The sequence below is a fragment of the Balaenoptera borealis genome (genome assembly GCF_965194805.1).
Source record: "Balaenoptera borealis genome assembly, chromosome: 13".
Taxonomy (NCBI): domain Eukaryota; kingdom Metazoa; phylum Chordata; class Mammalia; order Artiodactyla; family Balaenopteridae; genus Balaenoptera; species Balaenoptera borealis.
This window is the reverse complement of record NC_138870.1, coordinates 92,134,356-92,156,271: the sequence shown is the minus strand read 5'-3', so window position 1 is coordinate 92,156,271 and position 21,916 is coordinate 92,134,356. Positions and strand designations below refer to the sequence as shown.

The 21,916-nt window shown below is 46.3% G+C and overlaps 1 protein-coding gene across 5 annotated transcripts in view; it reads left to right on the top strand.

The window, feature by feature from the left end:
* LARGE1 (LARGE xylosyl- and glucuronyltransferase 1) overlaps window positions 1-21,916 on the top strand; it is a 596,040-nt gene that overhangs the window by 561,906 nt on the left and 12,218 nt on the right. For 4 of the 5 annotated variants that reach the window (XM_082348930.1, XM_082348932.1, XM_082348931.1 and 1 more), the window contains exon 12: window positions 3,634-3,912. The exons of the other annotated variant lie outside the window; for it this stretch is intronic. In XM_082348930.1, the coding sequence (XP_082205056.1) occupies window positions 3,634-3,912 (279 nt within the window). The remainder of the gene's footprint in view (window positions 1-3,633; window positions 3,913-21,916) is intronic. 5 annotated transcript variants of the gene reach the window in all.

Here is a 21,916-nt window from a genome sequence, read left to right as displayed (position 1 = left end):
CAGCTCTGTGACACACACTTGAGAGTCATAAGTAAGCAGGCTGTTCACACAGCGGCGCTCGCAAGGTTCCAAGAGCAGCTCCGGGCAAGCCCCACCAAACAAGCACTTTTCAGCGCCCCTGCTTGTGTCACGTTGCTAATGCCCCGTGGACCAAAGCATGTCCCATGGCCAGCCCAGAATCAGTGGGGCGGAGGGTATTACCAGAAGGTGTAGATAGATAGAGGGAGAGGAATTTGTAGCCATTTTGTCATCGACAAAGGTATTATTATCCCCTCTATGCATATGTGGAAATGGAAGCTCAAAGAACTATTGTCACTTGCCCAGAGATACTGACACAGGTCAGAGTTCAAACCCAGTTTTGCCTGAGCCCAGAACCCCCAGTTGCCCTCTGTACCCCACAGCCCGCCTTGCTCTGTGTACCAGATTGGAGTCGTCTGCCTTGTAGGGAGTGGGTTCCCCATTCCAGCAGAGGCTGAGTGGCCACCTGCCTGGGCTACTTGACCAACTGACATTCTAGAATTCCTTCCAACCCCAGTCTTTTAGGTTTCGAATCAGCCATCTCCCTGCCTGCTCCCCTTCACCTACACAGACTGTCTGGGGCTTCCTGTCTCAGTAGGACTCCCTGGGGGAAGCCCTGCTTCTTTCTAGGTCTTCCAGACATATCTCTGGCCATTCCTGAGCCTTTACCCTCCTCGTCCCAGCATGAAGCGATGGCGGGCGCTATGGGGGAGGGGAGAGAGCATGGGACAGAGCATCAGGACAGGGGGTCCCCGTGTCAGCCCTTCCTCTCGTACACGGTGTGCTCTTCCGCAGGTCATGCTCTTCTCTGAGGCCGAGGCCTTTCATCATAACAATGTTATAATCAGACTAAAAATCTCAAAGATTCTTTCCAAACGGGTAGGAATTACCCATTTTTTGAATTAATCTTTGGCTCTTGAAACACTCTCCCTTGGCCCAAGTCCTTGCTGTGCCAGATCCTTTGTCTTCCTACGTAAGACACCAAAGAGAGACTCGGCACAAAACTCAACAGGAACTGCACAGGGACAGACCTTAGGGAATAGGTGTGGGGAGAAACAACCAGGAGAAGGATGGAGAGACTGGGGGATCTTGGACTCCAAGAGAGACCAAGGAGGAGGAGGAAGGAATAGAGGGAAGCTGACACCAAGGTTAGAACACGTTTCTGTTTGGGGAAACAGGTGATGAGAAGATATTTGGGGACATCTTTCTCAGCCAAAAACCGGTTCATGTTGAGTAGTGGTCTGGATCCCTGGCACTGGGGTCAGATCTGGGTGCGAATCCAGCCCCTCCACTTTGTAGCTCTGTGACTTGAAAGAAGTCATTTCACCTCCTGGAGCTTCCTCACCTGTAAAACAGTGATGAGAATCTCCACTATGTTTATAGCATTACTGTAAATGTTACAAATGACAACAGCCAAAATGTGTCGGCACGCTGTGAGCACCAGATAAATGGTAGAGACGTATTGTCTCATGATCACACTTTATGTATCATTGTCATTATGATGAACCTCGCTCAGTTTGTCTGTTTGACTGTTGTTCGGGTCCTGGCAGAGAGCTTGGTTTTAAGGGGAAAAGAGAGACTGGAGCTAGTGGCAGAGAGACAGAAGTGACTGTGCTATGATTCGTTTTCACTCAGTCAGTTTCTTTGGAACATCTGGCACCATTTCCTGTGGAGTCTGCATGGATATGATGTTTGTCACATCAGCAGCCCCTTTCTCCTGAGAACCCTAAGTATTTTGTGTCTCTGTTCTCTCTCTAAACTTTTCGCAGAGGTGGGAAGATGGGGCTGGACCAGGCAGGGCTTGCTCCCTGCTCGGAAAACTCAGACACAGAGTCCAAAACCAGGGCAGCGGGAGAATCCACAGCAGAAGCTGGTGTCTCTTCACACTCGGTCAGACATGCCGCCTGCATCCACTCCCTGTAGCAGCTCTGACGTCCACATAGTAGAAATTATCCTTGCCCCGTACTCCCCAGATCTTAAAGGATTGGTACAAACATCTCTCTCATCCAAGTGCAGAGTCCTCCCATTTTGCAGACAATGCAACTGAGGTGCAGGTGGGATAATTCAAAATCCCAGATTCTCAAGAGACCAGCAGAAACCAGGGCCCTTGTAGCAGAGGCCGAACACAAATTTCAGTGAAACCAAGCGCTGTGGAGAATGTAGTGCCTCTTTCAAAACTGGCTGGGGTCAATTTGATTAACAAGTGCTATAAAGTATGAGAAATGGAGGGCATTTTACCCTGATGAATATCTTAATCCTCCTTAGTGAAAGAGGAAGCAAATCCACACAATACCAATTCACGGAATTACTGGGAGGAAACTGAAAGTCCATCAGGAAAGCCATTGACACAAGATAGGTGTGCCCATTTTCTTTCGCTTAGAAGCATGGAAATGCATGGAATCTATTTCCTGGTAATTGTCCGAATAAAGTGGGCATTCTGACCAGGAGACTGCTGATTATGTACCTCTTGCTGGGTAGGGAAAAATTGAAATAGGCTTTTGCTGTTTCTTAACCATAGATTTTATGTACCAGGCACTTCTAATGCTTCTGAGGGGTGGGGGGAGGGAACATTTTTATAGATTTCTCTTCAGACATTTTTGCAGAACCCTCTTGGTTGGGAGCATCTTTCGTTTTTCTCTCTGGGCTCTGTTCCCACCCCACCCTCACTCTCCCTGGCTCAGCGCCTCTCGGGTAGCCTTGCAAAATTGCCTGGCGCCCTGGAGCAATAATTGCTCTGAAAAATGAAGACACCGTCACCCCAGGCTCGCTTTTGTCCCCAGCATTCACATGGTTTTTTTGTTTTTTTTTTTTTTTTTTCACATGGTTTTTTTTTTTTTGCCTTTGCCAGACACCCAAGAGTATTTTCTTCTCACTGTCTTCAAAGTCCTATCCAGAAACCTAGCCACACACATTTGGTGCAAGTCCAAAAACCAAAGCTGACTGGACATCTAGAGCCTCAATTCCTTTATCAGGAAAACAGGGGAAATGACAGATGGGGCACAGGGTTTGGGGGAGAATTCTGGGAAGTGTCTGGTGCATAGTAATGAGTCAGTAATTGTGTTTATTATTACTCTTGTTTTTACTGCTTGTTTTAATGCTCCTTGTAACTCATGGCCTCAGTTTGGCTAAATCTCCTATGGCTGGTCCCTGCTTCAGGAGAGTGGTAGGGCTGCTGTATACCTTTGCTGAGGGAGAAGGAGAGGTATAGGAGTTTTAAGCTGGAAAGGGATCTTTACATCATTTCATGTATTTTTTTCCCACCCACTATTGAAAAGAGGAGTCTGAAAAGAAAAAGCTTAGTATTGTGGGATGTGACTCTCTCCATATCACCCCTCTGGTTGGAAGCATTCAAAAACTAGACACAAAAAGGTGAGTGTTTTTGTGCCCATCTTATAGATAAAGGAACTGAGGTTTGGTTCTTGGCCTCCATCACACAGTGATTAACACTTAGAGCAGGGGTTTGGATTTGGAGCTGACTGACCAACGGTGGATGGAGATGGAGTTCCCCAGCCCCAGGCTAGCGGACGGGACGAAGCGGGGATACACAGATGACACCCGTATACGCAGATGAGGCCTGCGCATGCGCGGATGGGTCAGGTTTCCCGTCTCTTGCAGGCTCCAGATGCTCGAGGCCATCTGCAAGCACTGGGAGGGGCCCATCAGCCTGGCCCTCTACCTGTCGGACGCTGAGGCCCAGCAGTTCCTCCGCTACGCACAGGGCTCTGAGGTGCTCATGGGCCGCCACAACGTGGCCTACCACATCGTGTACAAGGAGGGCCAGTTCTACCCCGTGAACCTGCTGCGCAACGTGGCCATGAAGCACGTGGGCACGCCCTACATGTTCCTGTCCGACATCGACTTCCTGCCCATGTACGGACTCTATGAGTACCTCAGGTGAGGACCCATGGGGCTCAGGCGCGGGCAGTGCCGGGGCCAGAACCCCCTTTAGGATCGTCGTCTAGTCCAATGTTCCCTCTGTCGGTGGGTCAGCCAAGACCCAGAAGGGGACAGCACCGGCCCAAGTCCACCCAGAGATAAACGGCCCCTGACTGCCGGGTTTGGAGGGGCACTTAGGCTATCCAGTGTCTGCATTTTTACGATGATCAGACTAGAACCCCAGTTGGCCTCATGAAATGTTTATGGCAGAGCTTGGTCCAGGAAGCATCTCCTGTCTCCCAGTCTAATGCTCTTCCTATAGCTTTTATGAAAACATATCATTCCTCTTCCAATTTTGGATCCGACAGCCTTCATCTAACCTTTCTAGAAAGATCACTGCATATTCTGGAAAACAAATCAAAGTGGTGGTGACGGCTAACATTTATTGAAGTGCTCGCTGAGTGCCAGGCACTGTTCTGAATGCATGACAGGTGGGATTTCATTTCCTTCCCTTGCAGAGTCCCTGCCACGGGTACTATTATCATTCTTTATGTTCCCAGCGGGAGACTGGGAGCGAGATGGGGAGCTCACAGTAAAGTGGGAGCTGGGGTCAGCCGGCCTGACTCTCTGGGACTCCTTCCAGCTCTCCCCATGGGGGGCGGGGTGGGGGGCAGGCGTCCAGCAGCTGGGGACAGCTCTCAGCTTGTTGCGTTTATTATGGAATAACAAACCATCTGAACTGGAAGGGACTGTAGAATTCACCTAGCCCAAAAGTCCCCACGTGAGCAAGCTAAAGTCACAAGATGTAAATGGTCAAAATTTGTTTTAATCCTTTATCACTGTCGTTTGTCAACATGAGTTATCTCTGCTGCCAAGTGAGTACCTACCTGATCCAGGTACCATGAGGGGTGGTTTGCATATATTAATTGTCCTGCTGGAGCCACACATCAAACCCAAAAGGCAGGCATGGTTACCCCCTCCCTTTTATTGTGGTGAACGGTGAGGCTCAGAGAAGCAAAGTAACCTGCTCGGGTGCACCTAGGCTGCTCCAGGATTTGAACCAGTGTCTGTTGGACCCCAGGTCTGCAGCCTGCCCTGCTTCATACTTGTCTGGCTGCTCTGGGGTTTATGACTGTCCCAAACAGAGCAGGGTCTGAATTCTCTCTTTCCTGGTCTCTTGCCCTCCCCGACTTCCCTCCCTGTGTGTGTGTGTGTGTGTGTGTGCCTGTCTCTGTCTCTGTCTGTCTCTGTCTTACTGTCTGTCTCACTCTCAAAAGAGCTCCCACAGGAGTCTTTAAACCTTTGGTACTAAAGCCAGAGCATGGATGTGATACGAGCTCCCTCCCTGCCCTGCTCTCTAGATCAAGGGAAGGCAGACTATTCTCTGTCCACTTTCTGAGTCAGGTTTCCTTCCAGGGTTATCTTGGGATGCCATAGCATCAGTCTCTCCCCTCTGAGCAGCTGGAGTCCCTTCCAGACTGTCTTTGTTAAGAACAACAGGTGATGAGAAAACCATAATTCAAAGAGTCATGCACCACAATGTTCATTGCAGCTCTATTTACAATAGCCAGGACATGGAAGCAACCTGAGTGTCCATCGACAGATGAATGGATAAAGAAGATGTGGCACATATATACAATGGAATATTACTCAGCCATAAAGAAAATGAAATTGAGTTATTTGTAATGAGGTGGATGGACCTAGAGTCTATCATACAAAGTAAGTCAGAAAGAGAAAAACAAATACTGTATGCTAATGCATATATATGGAATCTAAAAAAAACAAAAACGATTCTTATGAACCTAGGGGCAGGACAGGAACGAAGACGCAGACGTAGAGAATGGACTTGGGGACACGGGGAGGGGCAAGGGTAAGCTGGGACGAAGTGAGAGTGGCATGGACATATATACACTACCAAATGTAAAATAGGTAGCTAGTGGAAAGCAGCCGCATAGCACAGGGTGATCAGCTCGGTGCTTTGTGACCACCTAGAGGGGTGGGATAGGGAGGGTGGGAGGGAGACGCAAGAGGGAGGGGATATGGGGATATATGTATACGTACAGCTGATTCACTTTGTTATAAAGCAGAAACTAACACACCATTGTAAAGCAATTATACTCCAATAAAGATGTTTTTTTAAAAAAACAACAACAGGTGAGCAACCCCGAGTCAACATAACCCTGTCGGGGAGGATGAGAGGTGTCTTCCCAAAAAGCGTCGGCTGTGGTAGGGAGCACCATGAACCCTAACTCCTGACCCTGCAGGGACTCCAGGAATGGAGCTGTCGTCCAGCTCCAGCTGGGCCTTGGGATCCCAGTGTGTGGAGTGAGGGCGCCCCCGTGTGGCCAGACAGCACTTTCAGCCCCTGATTCCTGTGAATTGTGAAACCTCTGCAGCTTGCAGGATGATGTCAGGCTCTGGGTGTGTCAGGCGGGGCTTCCAAGGGAACAGACGGTAGGGGTGAGGGCTGCCCTCCCCCAGCAAGAGAGAGGCTTCGCTATCGGACCACAGCCCACCTTCTGGGGCTCTTCTTCAGGAGCACCCGCAGAGACTTCCTTCCAGCTTGTTGAAGGTGAACTGGCCCCATCTTAAAAGTCTGTGGTCTCTGCTCCCCCATCCAAAGACTATATAATTTTGCCTCGTGGGCCTCGTGATTTGAAAAACATTACACATGAACAGACTGCGTTTTATGTCATCTTCGTATGTTTTATTGATCAAAGACATCAATAACTGCTAATCATGACCTTACCCAATGTGAGATAACTGGTATTGCCCGTTAATTAGCATTTCCTTACTGCACAGTCACCTGAAGTTTGAGTTGGCCTTTAGCCACCTCCTCACAAGAAGGTGTGTGGTTCCCCTCACGCATTTTGAAAGATTGCAGATTGCCCCTGAAACCCCATTCCTTTCTTCACAGGCCCTATAGGAGTGCAGAGACCCTGAGTTGAGAATAACTGATCTTGTCCAGTGCTCTTTTACTGCACATGTGAAAACAGACCAGAGAAGCAAAGCGACTTCCGTCTAGAGTGAAAAGAGAGTGGGACTTTCTGGATTCTTTCTTCTCCATCCATAGTATCCATTCATTTAGTGAGTAACCATTTACGAGGCACCTTAGGGGCCCCCATATCTGTGAACCACACAGATAGGATCTGTGAATCCTAGAGCTTTAGACCAACAGGAATGACAGTTGAGCAAAGACGCAGACTCCTTGGGTACTGTGATAGGTGTGTCCTCTTCCAGGGTTATCAGCCTCATCTGGGGGGGAGGCAGTATAGGAAAGGATGTCCTGGAGAGGTTAGATCTAAATGGAGGCCTGAGGCTGAGCTGGAGTTGGCCAGGAGAGGGGACGATGTTCCAGGTAGAGAGAGAGATCCATTCTGGAGAGGCAGGTGGCCAGAGGCCTGATGGGGAGAACAGCAAGAGATGATGTGGCCAGAAATGTAAGCCAGGGTGGGTCCCTCAGGACTTCTCATAAAATACGCTAAGGAGTTTGGGCTTTATGAGGCGGGGTGGGGGGGTGGGTAATGGAAGATCACTGAGAGAATGGCATGATTAGATGTGCATTTAAGGAAGATCACTCCTGTTGCATCAGGGAAGGCTCACAGTCAGTAGGGCCAGAGGAGATAAGTTAGGGGGCTCTTGTGTTCATTCTGGTGAGAGATGTTGGAGGCTTAGCGAAGGGGTCAGAAGTAGCAGCAGAGACAGGTAGATGGCCCAGAGAGAGATTCCGCAGCTGGAATCAGTAACTGTCTGCAAAGGTGGCTGGGCTTTGGAAGGCAAGACAGGGAACCTCTTTCAAATGTTGTCACCTGAGACTTCCTTTTCAAAAGCCTGTACCTAGAAGTCCTGCCTGCTTTGGCCTGTGTCTCGTGCTGGCCCCCTCTTGGTCTGCTGTGCCCACGTCCTTCCTGGACTAAGCAGGATATCATGGCATTGACTCTGAGTGTCATGGTAGACAGGCACCTGCTGCGACCCTGGTTCCAGCTCACACTCTGTGCCGTAAAAAACTGTGTGACTTCCAACAATTCTGTTTTTTTCAACCTGTTTCCTCATTGTGAAATGAATAAATGGACTTATGTCAGGAGTCACAAATACACATGCCTGCTGGGGCCAGGACCTTGGCCTAAAGGAACCAAGGATGCTGAGTACAATTCACTAGGGAGACCGGAGCCCCCATCTCAGGCAGCTGCCACCTCTGCATTCTGATTGTGGAATTATTGCTCTGGAGAGGATAGAGGGCAAGGCTAAGGTCTTCATGTTTTTCAAGAGGAGCTAGAAATCTGGATTTTCATGTTTTAATTTTTAGTGATGACAACTAATTTTTTAAAAAATTTAAACACTGTTAAGTCAGACCAAACATGTCTTCAGGATGAATAGAACCTTCTCGTCCCCACAGACCACCAGTTTGTGACCTCTGACCTTTTTTAAAAAAATTTTGTTGGAGTATAGGTGATTTATAATGTTGTGTTACTTTCTGGTGTACAGCAAAGTGATTCAGTTATACATATACATATATTCATTCTTTTTTAGATTCTCTTCTCATATAGGTTATCACAGAATATTGGGTAGAGTTGCCAGTGCTATACAGTAGGTCCCTGTTGATCATCTGTCTTACGATATAGTAGTGTGTGTGTGTTCATCCCAAGCTCCTGATTTATCCTCTCCCCCACCTTTCCCCTTTGGTAACCATAAGTTTGTTTTTGATGTCTATAAGTCTGCTTCTCTTTTGTAAATAAGTTCATTTGTATCTCTTTTTTTCATTAGATTCCACATATAAGTGATAACATATGGTATTTGTCTTTCTCTGGCTTATTTCACGTAGTATGATAATCTCTAGGTCCATGCATGTTGCTGCAAATGGCATTATTTCATTCTTTTTTATGAATGAGTAATATTCCATTGTATATATGTACCACATCTTTATCCATTCCTCTGTCCATGGACATTTAGGTTGCTTCCATGTCTTGGCTATTGTAAATAGTGCTGCAGTGAACACTGAGGTGCATGTATCCTTTCGGACTATGGTTTTCTCCAGATATATGCCCTGCCCAGGAGTGGGACTGCCAGATCATATGGTAGTTCTATTTGTAGCTTTTTAAGGAACCTCCATACTGTTCTCCATAGTGGCTGTATCAGTTTACATTCCCACCAACAGTGCAAGAGGGTTCCCTTTTCTCCACACCCTCTCCAGCATTTTTTTTTTTTAATTTTTATTTATTATTTATTTATTATGGTTTTTTTTTTATTTTTGGCTGTGTCGGGTCTTCGTTTCTGTGTGAGGGCTTTCTCCAGTTGCGGCGAGTGGGATCTCCAGCATTTATTGTTTGTAGACTTTTTGATGATGGCCATTCTGACCGTTATGAGGTGCTAACTCATTGTAGTTTTGATTTGCATTTCTCTGATAATTGATGATGTTAAGCATCTTCTTATGTGCTTTTTGGCCATCTGTATGTCTTCTTTGGAGAAATGTCTATTTAGATCTTCTGCCCATTTTTGGATTGGGTTGTTTGTTTTTTTGACATAGAACTGCATGAGCTGTTTGTAAATTTTGGAGATTAATCCCTTGTCGGTATGACCTCTGACCTTGATCATTTCTAGGAACTAGAATTTTGAGAACTGGTAAGGAATACGATTCTATCAGAAGTCCCAAATAAGCGTGCACTATCCTTTTCATGTGAAGATAACCATATTGACTTGCCATTAGCTTAAGGAAAAATTCCTTCTGTGTGAGGTAAGTGTTATTACAGGTGACCAAACTGAGGCCCCAGAGAGGTTAAATCTTAGTGTCAGAGGAGGAAGGTGGCCACCCCCTCTACAGTAGCCTGCTCATTAACGGAAGGGGCTAGATCCCTCTCAAAACTCAGGATACCGGAGCAGGCTGATTGGCAGCCCTTCGATTAGACCCCCAAACACTTACCCATATCACCCCTTTTGGGGAGCCTACTTGGTTACCAAAAAAAGTTCAGCATCATAGCTCCCTGAGCAGTTGCTTAGCAACCAGCTATTATCATAGCAAAAACAAACAGATCAACTGGAAAATAATGAAATCGGTTATATGCATGGGCATAGCTGCAGAGTTTCACTAAAATATCACTCCCACCCCTTCACCTGTGTCTTCTAAAAAATGAGGGTGGAGATGTGCAGCTTTCACTCCTGATTTCAGAAATGTCAAGTGAAATTCAGCAGGCATGGCGGAAGTCACGCAGACCTGCCTTTGCCTGCAGGTGCTACCGTGCTTATCAAGGATGTGACTCGGGGTTGCTTATTTCGTCTCCCCAGTCCTCTGCTTCCTCAGTTAGTAAAGGGGCTAGTAATAGCTTCTTGCGGGGGTCTAGTAGGTGTTCAACAGAAGTTAATTTTCTGTGCTTTGGCCCATTCTCAGCACTCAGAACTGAACGTCTTTGCCAGGCCCCCGCCCATAACCCCCACTGTTGCGAACTGCCGCCTTCAGTACAGCTTGGTAACTTCGTGTAACCATCTCTTTTTTTTTTTTTTTAATGAAATGAGAAACTATATACTCATGCTCATTCACTCCAAAAACTATTGAGTGAGCACCTACTATGTGCCAGGCAGTGTGCTGCATTGTGACAGTGCTGTCTCTGGATTCGCTCGACCTGCATCTCAACACTGAGCACTCCTTACTCAGCATTTACTGGACCTTGGGAAAGGTACTTAACCCTCAAACTTTCCACCTATGAAGTGGGGATCATATTCTTTCTTCCCTCTTAAGGTTCTGGGAAGGTTAAATGGAATAGTACTTGGAAAGCACCTAGCACATGCCTGGCATGTTCTGCATTCCACAGATATACACTGTGCATCTGCCATGACCAGGCTCTGTTCTAGGCACTGGGGCTTTCGCGGTGCACAGCACAGGCCGGGTTCCTGCCCTCATGGGGTTACATTCTAGGGGGCACTCCAGCTGCACGCCCTGCTGCCGCTCTTGTCATTATCAATACAGGTACAGAGATAAAAGATGATACAGGAGCTCAGACTCACAAGATGACGACCCAGTGTGGGTGGGCTGGGAAGGCCTTGAAACTAGGTGATAGTTCAGTTCAGGCTTTAAGGACTAATAGGTATAAAGGCATGAAATATCTTGGCATGTTCAAGGAATGTTCCAGAATGGTAGAGGCCTAGACAGCTCTGTCAGCTGGGACGTCCCACATCCATGAAACTGGGGCAGGTTTCTCGCCTCTTTCTCGAACCCAGCAGAATCCTCACCTTTGTTCAGTGCTTGAAGCTTTAAACCTCTGTGCTTTGCTTTGCAAATGTTGCCTCGCTTTCGAGGGGACAAACGTGCCACGTTGGTTGAGACTATATCCTGAGAGTGTACAGGAGTGACAGATTCCAGTTTTATTGTGTTCTCTGCAGGATGACATCTAACCGCCCTCCCCCATCACGTGTCCCCTGGCACATGATGGCGGCTTTGTAAACACTGGTTGAATGAAGGACAGAAATGTGAACAAGGCCAGGGACAGGTGGCGCCAGGCGAGGCCGACTGGCTGCTCGATGAGGGACATTACCAGGTGGCATTCCCTTGTGTACATTCGTCATTTTGTTTCTACTGTAGCATTTAACATTTATTGAGCACGTATTAGAGGCCAAGCACTGTCGCAAGCACTTTAGCATGTATTTTGTCATTTAACCTCATCGCAGTTCATTTAACAGATGAGGATGCCTGGGTGAAATAACGTGCCCACGGGCACAGCATCACTAAGCAGACATCTTGCTTATCCTGGCTTATCCAAAGGCGTTCTGTGCTTACTGTTTTTATAATGTTTGTTTGTTTGTTTTATTGAAGTATAGTTGATTTACAATGTTGTGTTCATTTCTCCTGTACAGCCAAGTGATTCAATTATACATATATGTTTACATTTTTATATTTTTTTCCATTTTGGTTTATCACAGGATACTGAATATAGTTCCCTGTGCTATACAGTAGGACCTTGTTGTTTATCCATCCTATATATAATAATTTGCATTTGCTAACCCCAAACTCCCACTCCATCCCTCCACATCCCCTTGCCCCCTGGGCAACCACAAGTCTGCTCTCTATGTCTGTGAGTTTCTGTTTTGTACATAAGTTCATTTATGGCATATTTTAGATTCCACATATAAGGGATATCATATGGTAATTGTCTTTCTCTGGCTTATTTCACTTAGTATGATAATCTCTAAATCCATGCATGTTGCTGCAAATGGCATTATTTCATTCTTTTTTTATGGCTGAGTAGTATTCCATTGTATATATGTACCACATCTTCTTTATCCATTCATCTGTCAATGGACACTTAGGTTGCTTCCATGTCCTGGCTGTTGTAAATAGTGCTGCAATGAACATTGTGGTACACGACTCTTTTTGAATTATGGTTTTCTCTGGGTATAGGCCCAGGAGTGGGATTGCTGGGTCATATGGTAATTCTATTTTTAGTTTTTTGAGGAACCTCCATACTGTTCTCCACAGTGGCTGCACCAATTTACATTCCCACCAACAATGTGGTGGGGGGGGGGTTCCCGTTTCTCCACACCCTCTCCCGCCATTTGTTTGCTGTTGTGCTTAACCTGTTTATTGATCCAAACGCCTGATGGGCTGATCTCTACCATCATCATGATGGCCATGATCATCCTCACAGGTTGTAGTTATCAAGTGCATTCTATGCGTTGAAGAACTGTCTTAAGCTCTACATGAGATAATCCATTTACTTCGTACAAAACCCCACAGCCCAAGTCCTAATATATCCCCGTCTCAGAGAGGATAAAACAGTGGCACAAAGATGTAACTTGCTGGAGAGAACGAGCAGGTGAGTGTCCAGGTAGGGCCTGAATCTGGGCAGGCTGCCCCAGAGCTGCCCTCTGAACTGCAAAACTCTTGATGGCCCCTCCAGTTAACCTCCAGCTCACAGCTAACCCGGGGCAGCACATAGAAAGCACCGCTGGATGTTCAGCCGTGATTGCTAAGAGCAAATGGGGCAGTGGGGTAATTAATTAGATAGGAATGAATAAGGATGTTGAGAAGGACATGAGATTCTGACTATAGAGTCCCTGGCACAGAGCCGGGCGCAGTCAACGATAGTTTTTTCTTTTATTAACATGCCCCCAAAAGCTCATTCTTTGCTTCTCTTTCCTTCCTGCCCCTCCCTGCCTGACAGCTTCTCCCTCTGGATGTGTTAATGCCATCAATTCAGGAACCACCCAGTTTTGCTGGCCCTGGGGGCCCCCCAGCTCTCAAGATGACTCTGCCCCTCTCTGCCCGCATCCCTGATGTGTCAGTCTCACGGTGCCACGCCCTGTAGGCAGCTTTATCTCCCTCATTTGCAAGTCCTTGCTGTTGTCCCCACACACCTCCTGGAAGCCTGTCTGCTGGGAGCTCATTTCCTAGGCAACTATAATAGAATCTGAGCAAACCCCATTACCTGGCCTCCTGTGCAGGGGAGTGCAGCAAGGCCTGGGACGGGCTGTGCCCAGGTCTGCCTCCACAGTTATCTGAGCAGATGATAAGCACAGCTCAACTCTGCTCCCTCTGCCCTCTCTGCCCAGAGGTAGGTTGCTAAGTCCTGAAAAGTGTTATTCAGATGATTTCCCATTGCTCTGTTTGGAAGCCATGATTCTATCTGGTACTCTTGAAGGTAGGCAATGTAAGGGGTGTGGGGGAAAGCTGGGGACCAGGGGGCTCCTCAGAGCCACAGACACACATGTACACGTGCACATGCACCTATCTGTGCTTCTCACTGGCTGATGTCTGTGGCCGCGGTAGCCCTGCTGCTCTTCACCATCTGCCGGCTTGCTCACTGGTTCTGTTTGCACCGCGCCCACGTAGTTCCAGGAATAAGCTGAAATCAGAAAGGTACGGGGGAATCTCAGCCTTCTCTTCAAATAGGGATCACCCCGACTGTGCCCGTCTACGCCTCGTGAGCCTCGTGGGAGGACCCGAGGGTGCCTGCAGCCTGTGCAGGCTGAGGAAGGGAGAGAGACGTTTACAAACACCGCCCCCCCCATGCACCTGGTGGTGTGCTAGGTGCTTGACAAATGTTTTTTGGGTTTTTTGTTTGTTTTGTTTTGGCCATGCTCTGCTGGCATGCAGGCTCTTAGTTCCCTGACCAGGGATCGAACCCACGCCCCCTGCAGTGGAAGTGCAGAGTCTTAACCACTGGACCACCAGGGAAGTCCCCAAATGTTATCTTTTTTAATCACAAACGTTATCATTTTTTAAATGCAAAAGATAAACTTGATCAAAAGTCGTATGTATTTAAGTGGCAGAACTACAATTGCCACCCAGCTCTGTTGCTTCCAAAGGACCCTCTTCACAGTACCACCCTCTCTCTCATGTAAGACAACTGCAAATTGATTCCTTCATTCCCTGTGTATTTATTGCATGCCTGCTGTGTGCCTGACACAGTGCCAGAGCTAGAAACATAACCATGAACAAGGCTCATCCTTGACCTCAAGCCTAGCAGAGCTGATAGGTACATAAGCACGCAGTCCGCGTGTTATTACCACCGCCACCACCCGCCATCCTCGGTGAGCAAAGAAGTCCAGGGCAATGCCCACCATCCCTAATTATTAGAGAAATGCAAATCAAAACTACAATGAGGTATCACCTCACACCTGTCAGAATAGCCAGCATCAAAACATCTACAAGCAATAAATGCTGGAGAGGGTGTGGAGAAAAGGGAACCCTCCTACACTGTTGGTGGGAATATAAATTGGTACAACCATTATGGAGAACAGTATGGAGGTTCCTTAAAAGGCTAAAAATAGAACTACCATATGACCCAGCAATCCCACTCCTGGGCATATATCCAGAGAAAACCATAATTTGAAGAGATACATGCACCCCGGTGTTCATAGCAGCACTATTTACAATAGCCAAGACATGGAAGCAACCTAAGTGTCCATGGACAGAGGAATGGATAAAGAAGATGTGGCACATATATACAATGGAATATTACTCAGCCATAAAAAAGAATGAAATAATGCCATTTGCAGCAACATGCATGGACCTAGAGATCATCATACTAAGTGAAATAAATAAGTCAGAGAAAGACAAATACCATATGATAATCACTTACATGTGGAATCTTAAAAACTGATACAAATGAACTTGTTTACAAAACAGAAACAGACAGACATCAAAAACAAACTTATGGTTACCAAAGTGGAAAGGAAGTGGGGAGGGATAAATTAGGAGTTTGGGATTAACATATTCACACTACTATATATAAAATAGATAATCAACAAGGACCTACTGTATAGCACAGGGAACTCTACTCAGTATTCTGTAATAACCTATATGGCAAAAGAATCTGAAAAAGAATGGATACACGTATATGTATAACTGAATCACTTTGCTGTACACCTGAAACTAACACAACATTGTAAAACAACTGTACTCCAATATAAAATAAAAAGAAAAGTCCAGGACGAACCAGTCCCAAAGAAGATGTAGCCCCATCATCAAGGGGGACACATCAAGGCCAACAGAGGTGGGCAGGGGAGGTGCAGGGAAGCAAAGTTCTCTAATTGGCTGCACACAAAGCCGTAAGAGAAAGCGTGATACTGTTCTGGGGTTTCAGAAACAGACACGCACTCCAGCACAAATTTCTTTCCCTCCTCCCATTCCTTTTAATATAACTTGCCTGTGAGTGAGTCCTGGGAACTTGTATGAGCATCGCTTGGATTCCTTACAACACAGGGTTGATTAAACAATGGGCTCTCTGACATTTGATGCTGTGGACATCCGAGGCTCTGAGAGCCGACGTCTCATTCTCTCCGGGCATCCTGACGGCAGCCCCAGTGCCTTCGGCCCCATGGTTCCGAGCAGTTTGTCACCTGTCAGCACCAGCCTCAGCCATTCATTGCACCAACACAAAGAAATCAGCCCAACCACTTCTGTTATAGGAGTGGAAGCTCTCGTGTCTAGAGAGTGAGGATCTCCATCCCTGCCCAGGGAGTAGGGGCAACGAGATGTGTCCAGATGGTAGCCAGCATCAAGAGGGCTGATGGCATAAAACAATTACCCTGACCAAAGCCCAAGAGGGTGGGAAGATGTTCTCCAGAATTCTGGGACGTTGTTCTAAAGCTAAGGGCAGCGGGAGTGGTCTTTAGCACCAAGTGCAGAGAAAAGTCAAGAAAGATGAGAAAGGAGAAGTCTGTTGGATATGACAATGAGGGGCCATTGCCAACCTTGGCCTGATCCAAGGAGTCAGAGGCAGACTGTAGTTGTTAGAGAAGCTAGTGGATGGTAAAGAAAAAAAAAAAAATCACCAGCGCAGGAGGCTCAGTAAGCCAGGAGGTCAGCGCCCGTCTCTGCACCTCCAAACGCTACCTGTGTTGTGGCCTCTGCCCAGTTAGCTGCCACAACGTGGGATCCACCATCGGGATGCCAAAGGAGCATCAACGTGCAGGCTGCAGCCTCCTGCCATCTCCCTCCGTCCCCTTCCTAACCTCTCCCACCAACTGCCTTAATCCATGAGCTCCAAGAAGCTCATTGCTCTAGCTGCAAAGTCACCACATTAACAGACTTGGTCCACATAGATCCTGCGATTATTGATCTTTCCAGGTTATTTCTACACTGGTGCAGCCTTAATTCATACAATGATGATTTTATCATCATCATCATTTGTTGTTGTAAGGCAAATTACTTAACCTCTCAGAGTTTGAATGTCTTCTTCAGTAAACTGGGAATACTAGTAGTTATGTCATAGTATATCAGCAGTGATTCAAGGAGTAATGCCTATAAAGTGCCTGGCACAGTGCTTGTTACTGAAACGTTGAAGAAATACAAGCACTTTTGATTACTGTTTATTGACCACTTACAATGTACCAGGTGTGTTCTAAGAAATTCAGTTCCCCTGAATCCTATATGCTTTCTTATTTCCAAATTTTGCAAATACCTTGAACCCCCTCGCCTGAGTGGCTAACTTCTGCTTCTTTTTTTTTTTTTTTTACTTATTTATTTTTGGTTGAATTGGGTCTTTGTTGCTGTGCACAGGCTTTCTCTAGTTGAGGCAAGGGGGGGGCTACTCTTTGTTGCGATGTGCGGGCTTCTCATTGCAGGGGTTTCTCGTTGCGGAGCACGGGCTCTAGGCATGCGGGCTTCAGTAGTTGTGGCTCGCAGGCTCTAGAGCGCAGGTTCAGTAGTTGTGGTGCACAGGCTTAGATGCTCCGTGGCATGTGGGATCTTCCCGGACCAGGGCTCGAACCCGTGTCCCCTGCATTGGCAGGCGGATTCTTAACCACTGCACCACCAGGGAAGTCCCACTTCTGCTTTTTAGAACACAGCTCAACCAATGGCATTTTTCACAGAACTAGAACAAAAAAATTTTGAATTTATATGGAAACATAAAAGACCCCAAATAGCCAAAGCAATCCTGAGAAAGAAAAACAGAGCTGGAGGAATCAGACTCCCTGACTTCAGACTATACTACAAAGCCAGAGTAATCAAGACAATATGTTACTGGCACAAAAACAGAAATATAGATCAATGGAACAAGATAGGGAGCCCAGAAATAAATTCGTGCACCTATGGTCAATTAATCTACGACAAAGGAGACAAGAATATACAACAGAGAAAAGACAGTCTCTTCAATAAGTGGTGCTGGGAAAACTGGACAGCTACATGTAAAAAAAATGAAATTAGAACATTCTCTAACATCATACACAAAAATAAACTCGAAATGGATCAAAGACCTAAATGTAAGGCTAGACGCTATAAAACTCTTAGAGGAAAACATAGGCAGAACACTTTTTCACATAAATCACAACGGTATCTTTTTTAATCCACCTTCTAGAGTAACGAAAATAAAAACAAAAATAAACAAATGGGACTTAATTAAACTTAAAAGCTTCTGCACAACAAAGGAGACCATAAACAAAACGAAAACACAACCCACAGAATGGGAGAAAATATTTGCAAATGAAGTGACCAACAAGGGATTAATCTCCAAAATATACAAACAGCTCATGTAGCTCTATGTCAAAAAAACAAACAAGCCAATTGAAAAATGGGCAGAAGAACTAAACAGATATTTCTCCAAAGAAGACATACAGATGGCCAATAGACACATGAAAAATACTCAACATCACTAATTGTCAGAGAAATGCAAATCAAAACTACAATGAGGTATCACCTCACACCAGTCAAAATGACCATCATCAAAAAGTTGACAAATATTAAATGCTGCAGAGGGTGTGGAGAAAAGGGGAACCCTCTTACACTATTGGTAGGAATGTAAATTGATACAACCACTACTGAGAACAGTATGGAGTTTCCTTAAAAATCTAAAAATAGAACTACCATATGATCCAGCAATCCCACTCTGAGGTATATATCCAGAGAAAACATAATTCAAAATGATACATGCACCCCAATGTTCATTGCTGCACTGTTTACAATAGCCAAGACATGGAAGCAACCTAAAAGTCCATCCAAAGATGAATGGGTAAAGAAGATGTGGTATATATATATAATCAATATTACTCAACCATAAAAAAAAGAATGAAACAATGCCATTTGCAGCAACATGGATGGACCTAGGGATTATCATACTAAGTGAAGTCAGAGAAAGACAAATACCACATGATATCACTCATATGTGGAATCTTTTTTTAAAAAAGATACAAATGAACTTATTTACAAAAACAGATTTACAGATATTGAAAACAAACCTATGGTTACCAAAGCGGAAAGGTGGAGGGGGAGGGATAAATCAGGAGCTTGGGATAAACACCCACACACTACCATGTATAAGATAGATAACCAACAAGGACCTACTGTATAGCTCAGGGAACTCTACTCAATCCTCTGTGATAACCTATATGAGAAAGGAATCTAAAAATGAATGAATATATGTATATGTATAACTGAATCACTTTGCTGTACACCTGAAAATAACACATTATAAAACTGTACTCCAATAAAATTAAAATTTTTTAAAATATCATCTTAACCCATCTATACATTAAGTTTATAGTTTAGTGGCATTAAAAGAATATTCTCATTGTTTTGCAGCCATCACCATCATCTATCTCCAGAATTCTTTGTGCCTTCAAAACTGAAACTCTGTAACCGTTAAACAATAACTCCCCATTCCCTCTCTGCTCAGTGCCTGATAATCTTTAGTATACTTTTTGTCTCTATGAAAAAATGAAAAGGACACAGCTCAGTGATGGGAAGTTCTACACCAGAGAGCCTACACTTCTGCCTCTCTCCCTCCCTCCACTTTGGGCTCTGTCAGGACAGAGGTTATATCTGTTCACCCAGCTCTGGACTCAATATTTCTGTCTGGCTTCATAAATATTCACTAATTAATGAATATATTATCTTAGTTCTCTTAATAACCAAGCCTGTGAAGTATTTGTTATCATCAAGATAAGGAAACAAAAGCCCAGAGTTAAGAAAATTGCCCATGATTACACGATTAGTAAAGTGGTGTTGAGATAGAATCAGCATCGTCTGATGCGGAAGATCATGTTCTTTTTCTCACTCTTCACCCTCTCTTCGAACTGGCAGCCCCTGAGAGAGACCCATTCCCCACAAGGGTTGAAAATCGTTTTAGTTGGCTCCTCTTGAAACATCAGAATATCTGGCCACCCCATAAGGTAGCACCTGTATTACATCAAGGGCCTCGTGATTGACCTCCCAGCTTCTACCCAGGCGACGCTACAGTCGGCTCTCAACACAGCAGCAGAGTGATTCTTCTAACACAGAAAACAGATCCTCTCACTCCCCAGCTCAGAGTTCCCTGGTGGCTCCCTGTCTCACTGAGGAAGATCTCAAGACCTTTGTATTAGTTTCCTGTTGCTGCTGTAAGGATGCTGAAAAGGGTCTGTGGAGGCTAAAATCCAGGTGTCAGCAGGGCTGCTCTCTGGAGGCTCTAGGGGAGAATCTGTTTTCTTGCTGCTGGGAGACCACCCACCTTCTTGGGCTTGTGGCCGTGTCACTCCAGCCTCTGCCTCCTAACTCCCTCTTAGAAGGATCCTCTCTGTTACACTGCATCCACCTGAATAGTCCGGGATAACCTTCCTATCTCAGCATCCTTAGTCACATCTGGCAGGTTCCTGGGATTAGGAGGTGGTTATCACTGGGAGAGAGGGGGGGGAGGCATTTGCCCACCACACCCTTCCGTGATCTGTAAGGCCCTGTATGATCTGCAGCACCCTCTCCCTCCCCCATGGCCTTTCTGGTCCCCTTCCTAGGTACTCTCTCTGTTCCTTACTGTGCTCTTGTCATTAGGACCTTTGCACTGGCTGTTTCCTTAACCCAGAAAGCTCTTAACCCAGGTCACCACATGGCATGCTCCCTCTCTTACTCCAGGTATTTGTTTTAGATATCCCCTTCTCCATGACGCCTGCCTATTTAAAAAGTACAACCCATTCTCCACCTCCGGCGTTCCTAACACCCCTCACCCAGCTCTGTTCTCTCTCAGCAGGTCTCACTTGCCAACACACTATGTGATTCACTATTTGTTCTTCTCGTCTGTCCCGCACCTGTAAAATGTCAGCCCCACGAGGGCAGGGATTTCTGCCTGTTCTATTTACCAGTGTATCCCAAGTGCTCCAACAGTGCCTGGCACAGAGTGGAACAAGTGAGGAACCGATGAAAGAGCAAAGTGGGAAAATCCAGGGTGGGCGCCAGGCTTTATGAGCGCGGTCAGGCTGGCATGAGAAGAGGGGTGGGCACTCATGCCGATGGCCAGCGCACATCAGTGCTTGTCACCTGCCAGGCATGGATTAAGCATTTTATGTATAGGAACTCATTCAGTCCTCACAAACACCCTCTGAGATTAATGCTGTGATCACCGTCCCCATCTTTATAGACAGAAACTGGGGAACAAAGAGGTTAAGTAAGCAGCCGGGTTGCAAACCTAAGCCTCGCAGCCTCAGCGCCCTCATCTTCACCACTGATGAGGTGACGTCATTAGAACCACACAGTGTATCCCTGTTTCTTATTTCTCTGAGACACTTTCCCGTAATCTCTTCATGCCAGGAACCTGGGCTGTTTTCCTGGTGACAGAGACCTGCCTCTAGGGCAAAGGATGGAGTTAGGGAGGGTGTGTGTGTGTGTGTGTGTGTGCACGTGCGTGTGCATGCATGTTTGTGCATACGCAGTCAACTGCCAGGGTCAGTCTTCAGGTTTGGTCATTTTAAGCACCAGGAAGCCCATCTGCCTAACAGTGTACCCTTTCGTGCTGTTTCTTCAACTTAGCGCTAAGCCCCATGAACGCCTGCAGTCTCTGCCCATCTCCGTCCCCTCAACGGGCACAGGAAGCCTTGCTACTCACATCCCCCCCCACCGCAAACCCGGTCACCAGTTTTACCAAATGGGAGCAAAAAAGGCCATGAACTATTTGCATACTTGAGTAAACTAGCACGAGAGGCTGAGGGGAAAAGATGCACAGGAGAGGAGATGGGGGACTTGGAAGACAGGCACCACCCAGCTCACAGTTTGCTACCAGGTCGGCTCCGCCAGACTGGAAGGGATGAATTTACTCTGTCAGAAACACCTGAATTGTTTTTGACATGAGGGAGGACTCGGGGAGCTGGCTGGAGACCGAAATCAAATAAACTCTGTCTCCATAGACAAGCAGGCTGGCAAGCCAGAAAATCTGTCCTGGTTGTGGGCAGTTTATGGCCTTTTCTGAACCCTCTGCCCTCGTACTTTCTCTTGCACCAGGCCCACTGGGAAGCTGAGCTGGGAAAGGGGACGCAAGCTCATTTGTTACTCAGTTATTCCAAGTCAGGCGCATGCCTGGCTCTAAATGATTATTTCATCCTCACAGCAGTTCCGATTGGTAAGAGAGGAGTGTTACCTTCATTTTACAGATGGGGAGCCTGTGACTACAGTGTCGCCAAGGTCACAGGAGGGTGGCAGGCAGGACCTGAACCCGGTGCCAGCTGCCTCTGAGTCACTGTGTTTGCCGTGTTGTTATACCAGCGGGTTTCTCATTTACTTCTGTAGATACCTAGGGTGTCTTTTACAAGTTTTCAGTCCAAAAACGTTCTAGTAGGTTTGTGAATATTT